The sequence below is a fragment of the Bufo bufo genome, chromosome 4 (genome assembly GCF_905171765.1).
Source record: "Bufo bufo chromosome 4, aBufBuf1.1, whole genome shotgun sequence".
Taxonomy (NCBI): domain Eukaryota; kingdom Metazoa; phylum Chordata; class Amphibia; order Anura; family Bufonidae; genus Bufo; species Bufo bufo.
The window spans coordinates 28,431,707-28,446,417 of record NC_053392.1 but is presented as its reverse complement, the minus strand read 5'-3'; the positions used below and the strand labels follow the sequence as shown (position 1 = coordinate 28,446,417).

The 14,711-nt window shown below is 45.2% G+C and overlaps 1 protein-coding gene across 1 annotated transcript in view; it reads right to left on the bottom strand.

Moving 5' to 3' along the window:
- Positions 1–246: 246 nt before the first annotated feature.
- The window catches only part of LOC120997081 (zinc finger protein 567-like), a 27,210-nt gene continuing 12,745 nt past the window's right edge, over positions 247–14,711 (bottom strand). The window contains exon 8 of the mRNA XM_040427005.1: positions 247–1,269. Within this exon, the coding sequence (XP_040282939.1) occupies positions 533–1,269 (737 nt within the window). The 3' untranslated portion in view covers positions 247–532. The remainder of the gene's footprint in view (positions 1,270–14,711) is intronic.

The window sequence follows — 14,711 nt, the reverse complement described above, 5'->3', positions numbered from 1 at the left end:
AAGACCCTTGTGCTGCATAAGAAGATACTGGTATTATAGAAATGCTGGTCAAGTTACACCTCTGGCTGGAGGGAAGGAGTTAGTTCAATAATTTGCATGGTAGGGTAGTTTCAATTTTTACCTCAGGCAGTACAAAGGCAATATGCTTCCCTGCTTCTGACCACAGAGCACTGAGGAGAGGGGGGCCCAAGCTGAACTCTTGCACCAGAGCCCATAAGCCTTTAGCTATGCCCCTGACGCCCGGTTAACAGGATGTATGGTTACAGTACACAGGGACATGGCTAGGGGGGCGGTAGCAGGCACGCCAAAGTCTGGATAAGCAGCTGCTGATGGACTCTAGGCGACAATACTATCTACACAAGGGTCCAGCTCCATTGGATGCCAGTCAAGAAGTCACGAGTAGTGCAGAAGATGGATCTCCAGGGAATGATTTCTAGCCCTGGAATAGTATACGGAGGAGGCCGGCAGCCATAGCTGAGGACAGTATAGGGTTAATGCCTAAACTGCCCTCCAAGGAACAGTTCTGTCGTGCTCAGCTGTCTCTGTGGTGGTTCCTCTCGTGGACCATGAGGTTTGACCTCTGGTGGAAGCTCTTGTCGCAGTGCTTGCACATGTAAGGTCTCTCCCCCGTGTGTGTCCTCTGATGGTCCTTCAGGTTGGACTTCTTCCGGAAATACTTCCTGCACGTGGAGCACTGATAGGGTTTCTCCCCCGTGTGGATTCTCTGGTGTCGGACGAAGCTGGAGTTATCTCTGAAGCTCTTGTCGCATCCGGGGCACTTGTAGGGCCTCTCGCCTGTGTGTGTCCGCAGGTGGATATTGAGGTGGGAGCTGCGGATGAAGCTCTTGTCGCAGTAGGAGCACTTGTAGGGCCTCTCCCCTGTGTGCGTCCTCATGTGCACCTGGAAGCTGGATTTATGGCAGAAGGTCATACCGCACACGCTGCAGATGATGAAGGTCTGCCCACGCTGTTGGAAACTGATGGGATAGACCTCCTCCACCGGCCGTGCTGCAGGGAAGGGAAGCTTTATATCCATGAAGCTGGGCTCACACTCGGGGGAGAGCCGCGGGTGTCGGGGTGCCTTGTTCTCTTTGGGTTCAGTTTGTTTGTTTTGGTCGGAGTCATGTAATCCAGACACAGACTTGATCTGATGGGCGATCCCTTTCCTCCTGCGGATCCGATCCATGCAGGTCTGCTCAGGTGTGGGGTCTCCAGTGGTCCGGCTCTTACACAGTGCTCTGGTTTTACTTGCTGCCCACTCACTGTTGGCTCCTAAAAAAGGGGAAAAAACAAATTCACTGGAAGCAGCACCGAAAAAAGGCCACACGCTCTAGTCACATCCAAAGTTGCATTTACAGTTCTATTGGGGGCCAAACAGAAAATGCCCTAACGGCTGAGCTCTTAGGCTACTTTCACACTTGCGTTCGGGGTTCCGCTTGTGAGTTCCGTTTGAGTTCCGTACTGCCCCAATGCATTCTGAGTGGACGCGGATCCGCTCAGAATGCATCAGTTTGGCACCGTTTGGCCTCCGTTCCGCTCAGCAGGCGGACACCCGAACGCAGTTTGCAGCGTTTTCGTGTCCGCCTGGCCGTGCGGAGCCAAACTGATCCGTCCAGACTTACAATGCAAGTCAATGGGGACGGATCCGTTTGACGTTGACACAATATGGTGCAATTGCAAACGGATCCGTCCCTCATTGACTTTCAATGTAAAGTCAGGAGTCCCTATTAATATACCATCAGATCAGAGTTTTCTCCAATCCGATGGTATATTTTAACTTAAAGCGTCCCCATCACCATGGGAACGCCTCTATGTTAGAATATACCATCGGATTTGAGTTAGATCATGAAACTCAGATTCGACAGTATATTCTAACACAGAGGCGTTCCCATGGTGATGGGGACGCTTCAAGTTAGAATATTCTAAAAGAACTGTGTACATGACTGCCCCCTGCTGCCTGGCAGGTGCTGCCAGGCAGCAGGGGGCAGACCCCCCCCTCCCCTGTATTTAACTCATTTTTGGCCAGTGCGGCCCCCCTCCCTCCCCTGTATTTAACTCATTGGTGGCCAGTGCGGCCGGCCCCCCCTGTATTTAACTCATTGGTGGCCAGTGCGGCCGGTCCCCCCTCCTAATTAAAATGACCGACCCCCCATCATTGGTGGCAGCGGAGAGTTCCGATCGGAGTCCCAGTTTAATCGCTGGGACTCCGACCGGTAACCATGGCAACCAGGACGCTACTGCAGTCCAGGCTGCCATGGTTACTTAGCAATTTTAGAAGCATTATACTTACCTGCGATGTCTGTGACCGGCCGGGCGCTCCTCCTACTGGTAAGTGAAAGGTCTGTGCGGCGCATTGCTTATAGCACAGACCTTTCACTTACCAGTAGGAGGAGCGCCCGGCCGGTCACAGACATCGCAGGTAAGTATAATGCTTCTAAAATTGCTAAGTAACCATGGCAGCCAGGACTGCAGTAGCGTCCTGGTTGCCATGGTTACCTGTCGGAGTCCCAGCGATTAAACTAGGACTCCGATCGGAACTCTCCGCTGCCACCAATGATGGGGGGGGTCGGTCATTTTAATTAGGGGGGGGGGGGCGGCCGCACTGGCCACCAATGAGTTAAATACAGGGGAGGGAGGGAGGGAGGGGGGGCCGGCCGCACTGGCCACCAATGAGTTAAATACAGGGGGGGGGGGAAGGGTGGGGCGGCCGCACTGGCCACCGATGAGGTAAATACAGGGGAGGGAGGGGGGGTCTGCCCCTGGCACCTGCCAGGCAGCAGGGGGCAGTCATGTACACAGTCCTTTTAGTATATTCTAACTTGAAGCGTCCCCATCACCATGGGAACACCTCTGTGTTAGAATATACTGTCGGATCTGAGTTTTCACGAAGTGAAAAATCTGATCTGAAAAAAACAGTTATGCAGACGGATCCGTTCTGAACGGATGCAAGCGTTTGCATTATAGGAGCGGATCCGTCTGTACAGACACCAGACGGATCCGCTCCGAACGCAAGTGTGAAAGTAGCCTTAAAGGGAACCTGACCTCTGCATAATGTCCCCCAAACTGCCCCCAGGACCTTAACCCGTAGGATACCAGCACCACACATGTACGGCGCAGGTACTAGAGTCACAAATCCCAGCGCTGTACAGCTACAGCGCTCTGATCGGGCGGCGCAGAAGCTGTGCCTACCAGATCAGCTGCAGGGGTCCGGCAGTCACTGATAGCCAACCCCCTGCTGTATGCGCTGGCATCAGTGTTTTCACTAAGGGTTTCATTAACCCTTGCACTGCTGCGGTCAGCGCTGACCACGGCACGTCAGGTATCCTGCCAGGTGGGGGGTGGCCAACGGGTCCCCGCGCTGCTGTGACGGGTACCCGATTGCAGGGAAGGCAGCCCGATGCCTTCCTTAGGCATCGTGGTTGCCATCCATGACAGTCTGTGAGATTCAGCCCCCTGTATTACACTGATAATACACTTATAGCCAATGCATTACAATACAGAAATATTGTAATGCATTGTAAATGGGATCAGACCCCGAAAAGTTGAAGTCCCAGAGTGGGAAAAAGCATCCTTTTCGCAAAATAAAGTAAAAAAAAAAATAATAGTTTTTTAAATAGGGGGAAAAAAAAGAAAAAGTATCGGCGCGTCCATATGGACCGGCTCTATAAAAATATCACATGATCTACCCCATCAGGTGAACGCCGTAAAAAAAAAAAAAAACTGTCAAAAAAGCAATTTTCTGGTCACCTTGCCTCACAAAAAGTGTAATATTAAGAGATAAAAAAAGGCCATCTCATCCTGCAAAAAATGAGCCCCTAAGACAATCACCCCCAAAAAATAAAAATAGGGCTCTTAAAAAATGGCAACACAAAAACAAGATTTTATTCTGTTCAAAAAGTATTTCACTGAGTAAAAATAAAAATGATAGACATATTAGGTATCGCCGCGTCCGTAACAACCTGCTCTATAAAAATATCACATGAGATGGCCCCTCAGGTGAATGCTGTAAAAAAAAAATTTTTAAACGATGCGAAAACAGCCATTGTTTTCACCTTGCCTCACAAAAAGCAATTCCATGCGATCAAAAAGTCTTCTATACCTCAAAATGGTACCAAACAATCACCTCATCCCACAAAAAAATGAGTCCCCACATAAGACAATCACTTAAAAAATAAAAACCAATGGCACCCATAATCCTATCCATCAAAATCTGCGCTGCAAAAGCCATATGGCGCTCCTTCCGTCCTGCCATGTGCCCCCACAGCAGTTTACCACCACATATGGGGTGTTGCCCTATACAGGAGAAAATGGTTAATAAATTATGCCCTGTGAAAATGAAAAAATTGGGGGCTAAAGCAACACTTTATTGGAAGAAACAAAACCTTTAACAACCAAGTGTTTCCAACTTCCATAAAACGCTTAGGGGTCAAAGTGGTCAGTACCCCCTTTAACCACCTCCGGACCGCCTAACGCAGATTCGCGTTCCGGAGGTGGCAGCGCTGCGCACAGTCACGCATATACGCGTCATCTCGCGAGACGCGAGATTTCGCTCAAAGCCGGCCCGCGCATGCGCATCGCGGGCCGGCAAAAGTTAAAGAACAAGTTCGTCACCAGCCTGCCAGCAACGATCATTGGCGGGCAGGCTGGCGATTTTCAAAAAATCCAATCACAAGCCATATAACAGATCATATTAGTAAATATGATCTGTTATATGGCTTCTCTGCTCCTCTGCTGGTCCTTTTCGTCGGTTGGATCCAGCAGAGGAGCAGACTGAACTGTGAGTACACCAAACACTTCACTGTAGCCCCTGATCACCCCCCTGCACCCCAATTAACCCTTTGATCACCCCTTTGATCGCCCCCTGTCAATCACTAGTGAAAGAAAAAAAGTGATCAGTGTAAACTGACACTTTCTTTTTTCACTGGTATTGACTGTTAGGTTTTAGGGATAGTTTAGGCCCCTTGGTTAGGTAATTTAGCGTGAGTTAGCGCCCAGCCCACCGCACCGCAGTCACTTATTCGCTGTTTAGCGTATCGCTAATCAGCATTTGTACTTTTATAGTATCTGTAAGTGATCAAAACTGATCACGGTCAGATCTATAATAGTATTAGTGTCACCTTAGCTCGCCCTCCACCCAAAACGCAGTGTTTGCCCGATCAGGCCTGATCGGTCGCCCACACGTGCGTTCACCCACGCCCGCCCGCCCCACCGCAGTGACAAAAAATATATATTTTTTTGATCACTGCACATTCATTTTACACGCACTGCGGCGATAAAAAAATCAGTTTTGATATTTTTTATCAACCGCAGCGGCCTCCGGTACTTCGCTAGCCTCCCCTTCGTAAGACAGGCTTGCTTTTTTTCTTGGGTAGTCTCAGGGAATACCCCTAAATTTAGTAGTCCAAAATGTCAAACAGGGGGTATTCTTCTGAAGAGGCCTACAGGATTCTGACCCAGTCGGATGAGGAATGGGAACCCTCATCTGATGAATCTAGCGGGTCAGAATATGAACCTGTAGAAAGCAGTGGCTCTCTGACCCAAAGTTCGGACGAGGAGGTGGAGGTCCCTGATAGCACCAGGCGTACCCGGCCCCGTGTCGCTAGACCACAGGTTGCGCAGGATCCGCTTCAAGAGCAGCAGAGTGGGGCTGTCGCTGCCGGATCACGTGGGGAGGCATACACCAGCAGCGCAGCCCTCCCTGGACCTAGTACCAGCACTGCCGTACAACATGGTGACGTGGCGAGCACCAGAAGGGCAGTTGAAGCTGGTACGGTGGCACGTGCAGTAGTTACCCCGTCGCAGCCACCGCACAGACAGGCCCGTAGAGCCCCTAGAGTCCCTGAGGTGCTGGCAAACCCTGATTGGCAGTCACCAACTTCAGCCGCACCATTAGTTCCCCCTTTCACCGCCCAGTCTGGAGTTCGGGTTGAGACGGCTCAAATCGGTTCGGCCCTGGGATTTTTTGAGCTGTTCTTGACTGCGGAGCTCTTGGACTTAGTCGTGGCAGAGACAAACCGGTATGCCACACAATTTATATCCGCCAACCCGGGAAGCTTTTATGCCCAGCCTTTCCGGTGGAAACCAGTCCAAGTTTCCGAAATTAAAAATTTTTTGGGCCTTCTCCTCAACATGGGTCTAACTAAAAAGCATGAATTACGGCCATATTGGTCCACGAACACGATTCATCACATGCCCATGTTCTCTGCTGCTATGTCCAGGGCACGATTTGAGGCCATCCTCCGTTTCCTGCATTTTAGCGACAACACCACCTCCCGTCCCAGAGGCCACCCAGCTTTTGACCGGCTCCACAAAATTCGGCCCCTCATAGACCACTTCAACCAGAAATTTGCAGATTTCTATACCCCCGAGCAAAACATCTGCGTAGACGAGTCCCTAATACATTTTACCGGGCGCCTTGGCTTCAAACAATACATCCCAAGCAAGCGTGACCGGTATGGGGTCAAATTGTATAAGCTCTGTGAAAGGGCCACAGGCTATACCCACAAATTTCGGATCTATGAGGGAAAAGATCAGACCCTGGAGCCGGTCGGTTGCCCTGACTACCTGGGGAGCAGTGGGAAGACAGTCTGGGACTTGGTGTCACCCTTATTCGGCAAGGGGTACCATCTTTATGTGGACAATTTCTACACAAGTGTGGCCCTCTTTAGGCATTTGTTTCTAGAACGGATTTGCGCCTGTGGCACCGCGCGAACTAGTCGCGTGGGCTTCCCCCAACGGCTTGTAACCACCCGTCTTGCAAGGGGGGAGAGGGCTGCCTTGTGTAACGAAGAACTGCTCGCGGTGAAATGAAGAGACAAGCGTGACGTTTACATGCTCTCCTCCATTCACGCAGACACGACAATACAAATTGAGCGAGCAACCCGTGTCATTGAAAAGCCCCTCTGTGTCCACGACTATAATGCGCTCATGGGAGGGGTGGACTTCAATGACCAGATGTTGTCTCCGTATTTAGTTTCCCGCAGAACCAGACGCTGGTATAAGAAGGTGTCTGTATATTTAATTCAATTGGCGCTGTATAATAGTTTTGTTCTCTACAGTAAGGCTGGGAGAACACGATCCTTCCTCAAATTTCAGGAAGAGATCATCGAGAACCTCCTTTATCCAGGAGGTTCCGTGGCCCCATCCACCAGTGTAGTTAGCCGTCTACACGAGCGACATTTCCCCAGTGTCGTTCCTGGTACCTCAACCCAACCGTCACCCCGAAAAAGATGTTGTGTCTGTAGCAGGAGTGGAATAAGGCGTGACACCCGCTATTTCTGTCCTGACCACCCTGCCCTATGCTATGGAGAGTGTTTCCGGAAGTACCGCACACAGGTACACCTAGCATAGGGATCACATCTCACCAGGACAGGCACACAGGGCTATTAGGGCCCTTTTACTCACAGCTGCTGCAAACCTCTCCTTTCACCTGGGATAAAGTGCATAACGTACTTCGCCACATATTTGGGCGATTTGCGCTTTGCACATTGTCCCATGGGGAAGGAGAGGTTTGTTCTATAAAAGGTAAAAAAAACTAAAAAAAAAAAAAAATACCGGTAAGTAAAAAAGTTAACGTTCAGTTAAAAAAAGTTTATATGTTCTGTTCAAAAGTTAATAAATTTATTGTGTTGCGGCCTGGTTTTTTCTTTTTTTTTTTTTTTTTTTTACCTTCCCGGTGGACCAACCGATCGACTTGCTGCAGCACTGATGTGCATTCGGACAGAAGCATTGCGCTGCTGTCAGATTACACGCAAGTCGGTGTATGCGGCGCTGCAAGACGAGATTTCTCCTCTGCAGTAAAAGATACGTTTGCCGAGGCATATGAGCTGAGGAGGCGGCGGTGTTCATATACTTTGGCAAACACTTTGTATATATAAAAAAAAAAATCCCGGCAATGATTTATTCATCCACATCGATTGATGTGAATGGAGAAATCTGGTTTGCCAGGGCATACGAGCTAAGTGGGTATGGATGTTGGGCGGAGCTCCTATGTCCTGGCAGACGCCTTTCCCCTCCTTTTTCTTTTTTTGGCAGAGATTTTTTTATCCACATTGATCGATGCGAATGAAGAAATCTGTGCCGTTCATTTTTTTCTTTCAGCCCAGAGGCTGAACGGAAAAAAAAAATCTCATTACCCGTATGCTCAATATAAGGAGAATAGCAGAAACTCCTAATGCTGGGCATACATGTAATGATTGCGGAGACCCTCAAATGCCAGGGCAGTACAAACACCCCACAAACAACACCATTTTGGAAAGAAGACACCCCAAGGTATTCGCTGAGGGGCATATTGAGTCCATGAAAGATTGAAATTTCTGTTCCAAGTTAGCGGAAAGGGAGACTTTTTTTTCTATGAACTCGCCATGCCCCTCATTGAATACCTTGGGGTGTCTTCTTTCCAAAATGGGGTCACATGTGGGGTATTTATACTGCCCTGGCATTTTAGGGGCCCCAAAGCGTGAGAAGAAGTCTGGTATCCAAATGTCTAAAAATGCCCTCCTAAAAGGAATTTGGGCACCTTTGCCCACCTAGGCTGCAAAAAAGTGTCACACATGTGGTATCTCCGTATTCAGGAGAAGTTGGGGAATGTGTTTTGGGGTGTCATTTTACATATACCCATGCTGGGTGAGATAAATATCTTGGTCAAATGCCAACTTTGTATAAAAAAATGGGAAAAGTTGTCTTTTGCCAAGATATTTCTCTCACCCAGCATGGGTATATAAAAAATGACACCCCAAAACACATTCCCCAACTTCTCCTGAATACGGAGATACCACATGTGTGGCACTTTTTTGCAGCCTAGGTGGGCAAAGGGGCCCACATTCCAAAGAGCACCTTTCGGATTTCACAGGTCATTTACCTACTTACCACACATTTGGGCCCCTAGAATGCCAGGGCAGTATAACTACCCCACAAGTGACCCCATTTTGGAAAGAAGACACCCCAAGGTATTCCATGAGGGGCATGGCGAGTTCCTAGAATTTTTTATTTTTTGTCACAAGTTAGTGGAAAATGATGATTTTTTTTAAAAAAAAATTTCTTACAAAGTCTCATATTCCACTAACTTGTGACAAAAAATAAAAACTTCCATGAACTCACTATGCCCATCAGCGAATACCTTGGGGTGTCTTCTTTCCAAAATGGGGTCACTTGTGGGGTAGTTATACTGCCCTGGCATTCTAGGGGCCCAAATGTGTGGTAAGGAGTTTGAAATCAAATTCTGTAAAACATGACCAGTGAAATCCGAAAGGTGCTCTTTGGAATATGGGCCCCTTTGCCCACCTAGGCTGCAAAAAAGTGTCACACATCTGGTATCTCCGTATTCAGGAGAAGTTGGGGAATGTGTTTTGGGGTGTCATTTTACATATACCCATGCTGGGTGAGAGAAATATCTTGGCAAAAGACAACTTTTCCCATTTTTTTTTATACAAAGTTGGCATTTGACCAAGATATTTATCTCACCAAGCATGGGAATATGTAAAATGACACCCCAAAACACATTCCCCAACTTCTCCTGAATACGGAGATACCACATGTGTGACACTTTTTTGCAGCCTAGGTGGGCAAAGGGGCCCACATTCCAAAGAGCACCTTTCGGATTTCACCGGCCATTTATTACAGAATTTGATTTCAAACTCCTTACCACACATTTGGGCCCCTAAAATGCCAGGGCAGTATAACTACCCCACAAGTGACCCCATTTTGGAAAGAAGACACCCCAAGGTATTCGCTGATGGGCATAGTGAGTTCATGGAAGTTTTTATTTTTTGTCACAAGTTAGTGGAATATGAGACTTTGTAAGAAAAAAAAAAAAAAAATCATCATTTTCCGCTAACTTGTGACAAAAAATAAAAAGTTCTATGAACTCACTATGCCCATCAGTGAATACCTTAGGGTGTCTACTTTTCGAAATGGGGTCATTTGTGGGGTGTTTGTTCTGTCTGGCCATTGTAGAACCTCAGGAAACATGACAGGTGCTCAGAAAGTCAGAGCTGCTTCAAAAAGCGGAAATTCACATTTTTGTACCATAGTTTGTAAACGCTATAACTTTTACCCAAACCATTTTTTTTTTACCCAAACATTTTTTTTTATCAAAGACATGTAGAACAATAAATTTAGAGCAAAATTTATATATGGATGTCGTTTTTTTTGCAAAATTTTACAACTGAAAGTGAAAAATTTCATTTTTTTGCAAAAAAATCGTTAAATTTCGATTAATAACAAAAAAAGTAAAAATGTCAGCAGCAATGAAATACCACCAAATGAAAGCTCTATTAGTGAGAAGAAAAGGAGGTAAAATTCATTTGGGTGGTAAGTTGCATGACCGAGCAATAAACGGTGAAAGTAGTGTAGTGCAGAAGTGTAAAAAGTGGCCTGGTCTTTCAGGGTGTTTAAGCACTGGGGGCTGAGGTGGTTAATATATTCTTTGAAGGGTGTAGTTTCCAAAATGGGGTCACTTTTTGAGGGTTTCCACTGTAGGGGTATGTCAGGGTCTCTTCAAATACAGAATGGTGCCTAAAAACCATTTTAGCAAAATCTGCCTCCAAAATCCATATGGAGCTCCTTTCCTTCCGACCACTGCCACTTGCCCATTGTCTATTTTGCTGTTAACCATTGCTGTGTTGAAAGAAAAAAATTGATTAACATAAAAAAAATCTACCAAAAAAGTGAAATTGTGAAGTTTCACCTCTATTTTCCTTTAATACTTGTGGAACACCTCAAGGGTTAACAAAGTTTGTAACATCAGTTTTGAATAATTTGAAGGGTGTCGTTTCTAAAATGGGGTCATTTATGGGTGGTTTACGTTGCGTAAGACCCTCAAAATCACTTTATAACTGAATCGGTGCTTAAAAAAAAAAAAAACGGTTTGGGAAATTTTGTTGAAAATTTTAAAAATTGCTTCTAAACTTCTAAGCCTCTAACATCCTAAAAAAATAAAATAACATTTACAAAATTATGGCAACATAAAGCAGACATATGGGGAATGTTGACTGATAACCATTTTATGAGGTATTACTATCTTAAAAGTAGAGAAATTTAGAAAATTGTGAATTTTTCCAAATTTGTGGATTATTTTATAAATAAAAGGTGAAATATACCGGTATTGACTCAAATTTACCACTGTCATGAAGTACAATGTATCACGAGAAAACAAACTCAGAATGGCTTGGATAAGTAAAAGCGTTCCAAAGTTATTACCACATAAAGTGACGCATGTCAGATTTGCAAAAATTGGCCTGGGATTTAAGGCGAAAAGTGGCCTGGTAGTGAAGGGGTAACACCTTAAGGACCTTGCCATTTTTCACCTTAAGGACCAGGCCGTGTTTTGGAAACTTGACGTGTCACTTTACGTGGTGATAACTTCGGAATGCTTTTACTTATCTAAGCCATTCTGAGACTGTTTTAGTCTATATAATTCACCTTTATTTTTTTTTTAAATCCCAAATTTACAGATTATTTTTAAAAATTTGCAATTTTCTAAAATTTTAATTTCTCTGCTTTTAAGGCAGATAGTGATACATCATAAGAGAGTTATTACCTTACATTCCCCATATGTCCACTTTCATGTTTGCATCATTTTGTAAATGTAATTATATTTTTTAGGATCTTATAAGGCTTAGAATTTTAGAAGAAAAAAGTTAAAAAATTTTAAGAAAACTTCCAAAACCCACTTTTTTAAAGGACCACTTCAATTCTAAAGTCACTTTGTGAGGCTTACATAGTGGAAAACACCCATAAATGACCCCATTGTAGAAACTACAACTGATTTTAAAAACTTTTTTAACCCTTTAGGTGTTCCACAAGAATTAAAGGAAAAGGAGATCACATTTTTAAATTTCACTTTTTTGGCAGATTCTCCATTTTAATTCATTTTTTTCTGTAACACATCAAGAGTTAACAGCCAAATAAAACTCAATATTTATTATTACCGCGATTCTGCAGTTTAGAGAATTACCCCACATGTGGTCGGAAACTGCTGTACGGGAACACGGCAGAGCGCACAATTTTTGAAAGAAAAACAATGTTTTTATGTCTCAATTTTCAGAAAGACAAATCTTTTTTTTATTTTTTGGGCGATTGTCTTGGATATGTTCTCATTTTTTGCGGGATGAGATGATGGTTTAATTGGTACTATTTTGGGGTACATACTACTTTTTGATCGTTTGGTATTACATTTTATTTAATGTATGGTGACAAAATAATTAATTTTTTGGCATAGTTTTTAATTATTTTTATTTTTTTTACAGTGTTCACCAGACGGGTTAGCTCATGTGATATTTTTATAGAGCAGGTTGTTACGGATGCGGCGATACCTAAATTATGTTTTTATGTCTCCATTTTCTGAAAGCCATATCTTTTTTATTTTTTTTGGCTGATTGTCTTATGTAGGATCTCATTTTTTGCGGCATGAGATGATGGTTTGATTGGTATTATTTTTGGGTACATACTGCTTTTTGATCGCTTGGTATTACACTTTTTGTGATAAAAGGTGAAAAATGGCTTTTTTTATTACAGGTTTTTTTTTTTTTTACAGTGTTGACCGGACGGGGTGGATCATGGGATATTTTTACAGAGCAGGTTGTTACGGATGCGGCGATACCTAATGTGTATTTTTCATTTATTTATTTTTTCTATTTTTTACAATTTTATATGTATTTTTTTATGGGAAAGGGGTTTCTTTTTTTTTTTATTGTTAAAAACACTTTTATTTTACTTTATTATTTTTAGTTTTTGTCCCACTATGGGACTTCAACATTTCAGGGTCTGATCCCGGTTTCAATACAGCAGAATACATCTGTATTGTGCTGTATTGAAATGTCAGTGCCTTACACTGTTAGATGCTGACAGTTGCCTAGGAGACCCAGCCCTGGGGCTCGATCTCTTGGGCTTCCGTAGCTGGCAGTCCCAATGCCTGTGCAGGTCATCGGGGCTGCCATAGCAACCATCGGGGACCCGATGGGGATGTACACGCTGCCGCAAACCCACTGTATGCCGCTGGCAGCGTGACCGCAGCATACAGGGGGTTAATCCGCCGGCATCTGCTGGCAGATACAGCAGGGGCCCGGCTGTCAGTATCAGCTGGGCCCCTGCTGCTGAACACGGCAGCGCGTGTGGGACAGCCGGTTAACCCTAGGACTAGAATGCTCGTCCTAAGGCGTTAAGTATTGGCCAGTTAGGACGTTCTAGGTCGGCAACCTGTTAAAGTTCAAGTTAGCTTTTGTTGTCAGATGTGCAAAACAACTTTATTCAGCCATACACCCCCCCCACTCCCCGCTCCGTTATGTAAATGAGCAGCACACTTCAAGTCAAGCTTGTCACGTCCCCTTCACTCTTGATGGACGATGTGCCAGATACCCTGTGCTTGCGCGGTCCTCCTTCAGAGGCTCACTGTGCAGACTCCCAGATATAACTTGAGCTCTATGGCTCCAACCAATCAGCTGTATGAAGAGGCTGAGGTGTTCCATGAGCGGTTAGGCCTCTTCCTAGGCCGTGTGAGGTCACGTTCCTCGGTCACAGAGCCTAGGAGCAGCTCGGTCTCATTCAATATTAAACACTCACTGACAAAAAAAAAAAAAAATATATATATATATATATATATACAGTGAGGAACAGAAGTATTTGAACACCCTGCGATTTTGCAAGTTCTCCCACTTAGAAATCATGGAGGGGTCTGAAATTAACATTGTATGTGCATTCCCACTCTGAGAGACTGAATTAAAAAAATAAATAAATAAGGAAATCACATTGTATGATTTTTAAAGAATGTATTTGTCTTGCACTGCTGAGAAAATCAGTGTTAATATTTGGTACAGAAGCCTTTGTTTGCAATTACAGAGGTCAAACGTTTCCTGTAGTTCTTGACCAGGTTTGCACACACTGCAACAGGGATTTTGGCCCACTCCTCCACACAGATCTCCTCTAGATCTGTCAGGTTTCGGGGTTGTTCAGCTCCCTCCAAAGATGTTCTATTGGATTTAGGTCTGGAGACTGGCTAGGCCACTCCAGAACCTTGATATGCTTCTTTGGTTATCCTGGTTGTGTGCTTCGGGTCGTTGTCATGTTGGAAGACCCAGCCACGACCCATCTTCAATTCTCTGCCTGAGGGAAGGAGGTTGTTGCTCAAAATCTCACAATAAATGGCCCCATTCATCCTCTCCTTAATACAGTGCAGTCGTCCTGTCCTCTTCGCAGAAAAGCACCCCCAAAGCATGATTTTACCACCCCCCATGCTTCACAGTAGGGATGGTGTTCTTGGGATGCAACTCATCCTTCTTTTTCCTCCAAACACGACGAGTGAAGTTTAGACCAAAAAGTTCTACTTTGGTCTCATCTGACCACATGACTTTCTCCCATGCCTCCTCTGGATCATCCAGATGGTCATTGGCAAACTTCAGACGGGCCTGGACATGTGATGACTTGAGCAGAGGAACCTTCCGTGCAATGCATGATTTGAAACCATGATGTCGTAGTGTTCTACCGACAGTGACCTTTGAAACTGTGGTCCCAGCTCTCTTTATGTCATTGACCAGCTCCTCCCTTGTAGTTCTGGGCTGATTCCTCACCTTTCTTATCATCAGTGATACCCCACGAGGTAAGATCTTGCATGGAGCCCCAGTCCGAGTGAGACTGACATTCATCTTTAGCCTCTTCCATTTTCTAACAATCTTTTTTCACCAAGCTGCTTGGCAATTGCCCCGTAGCACTTTCCA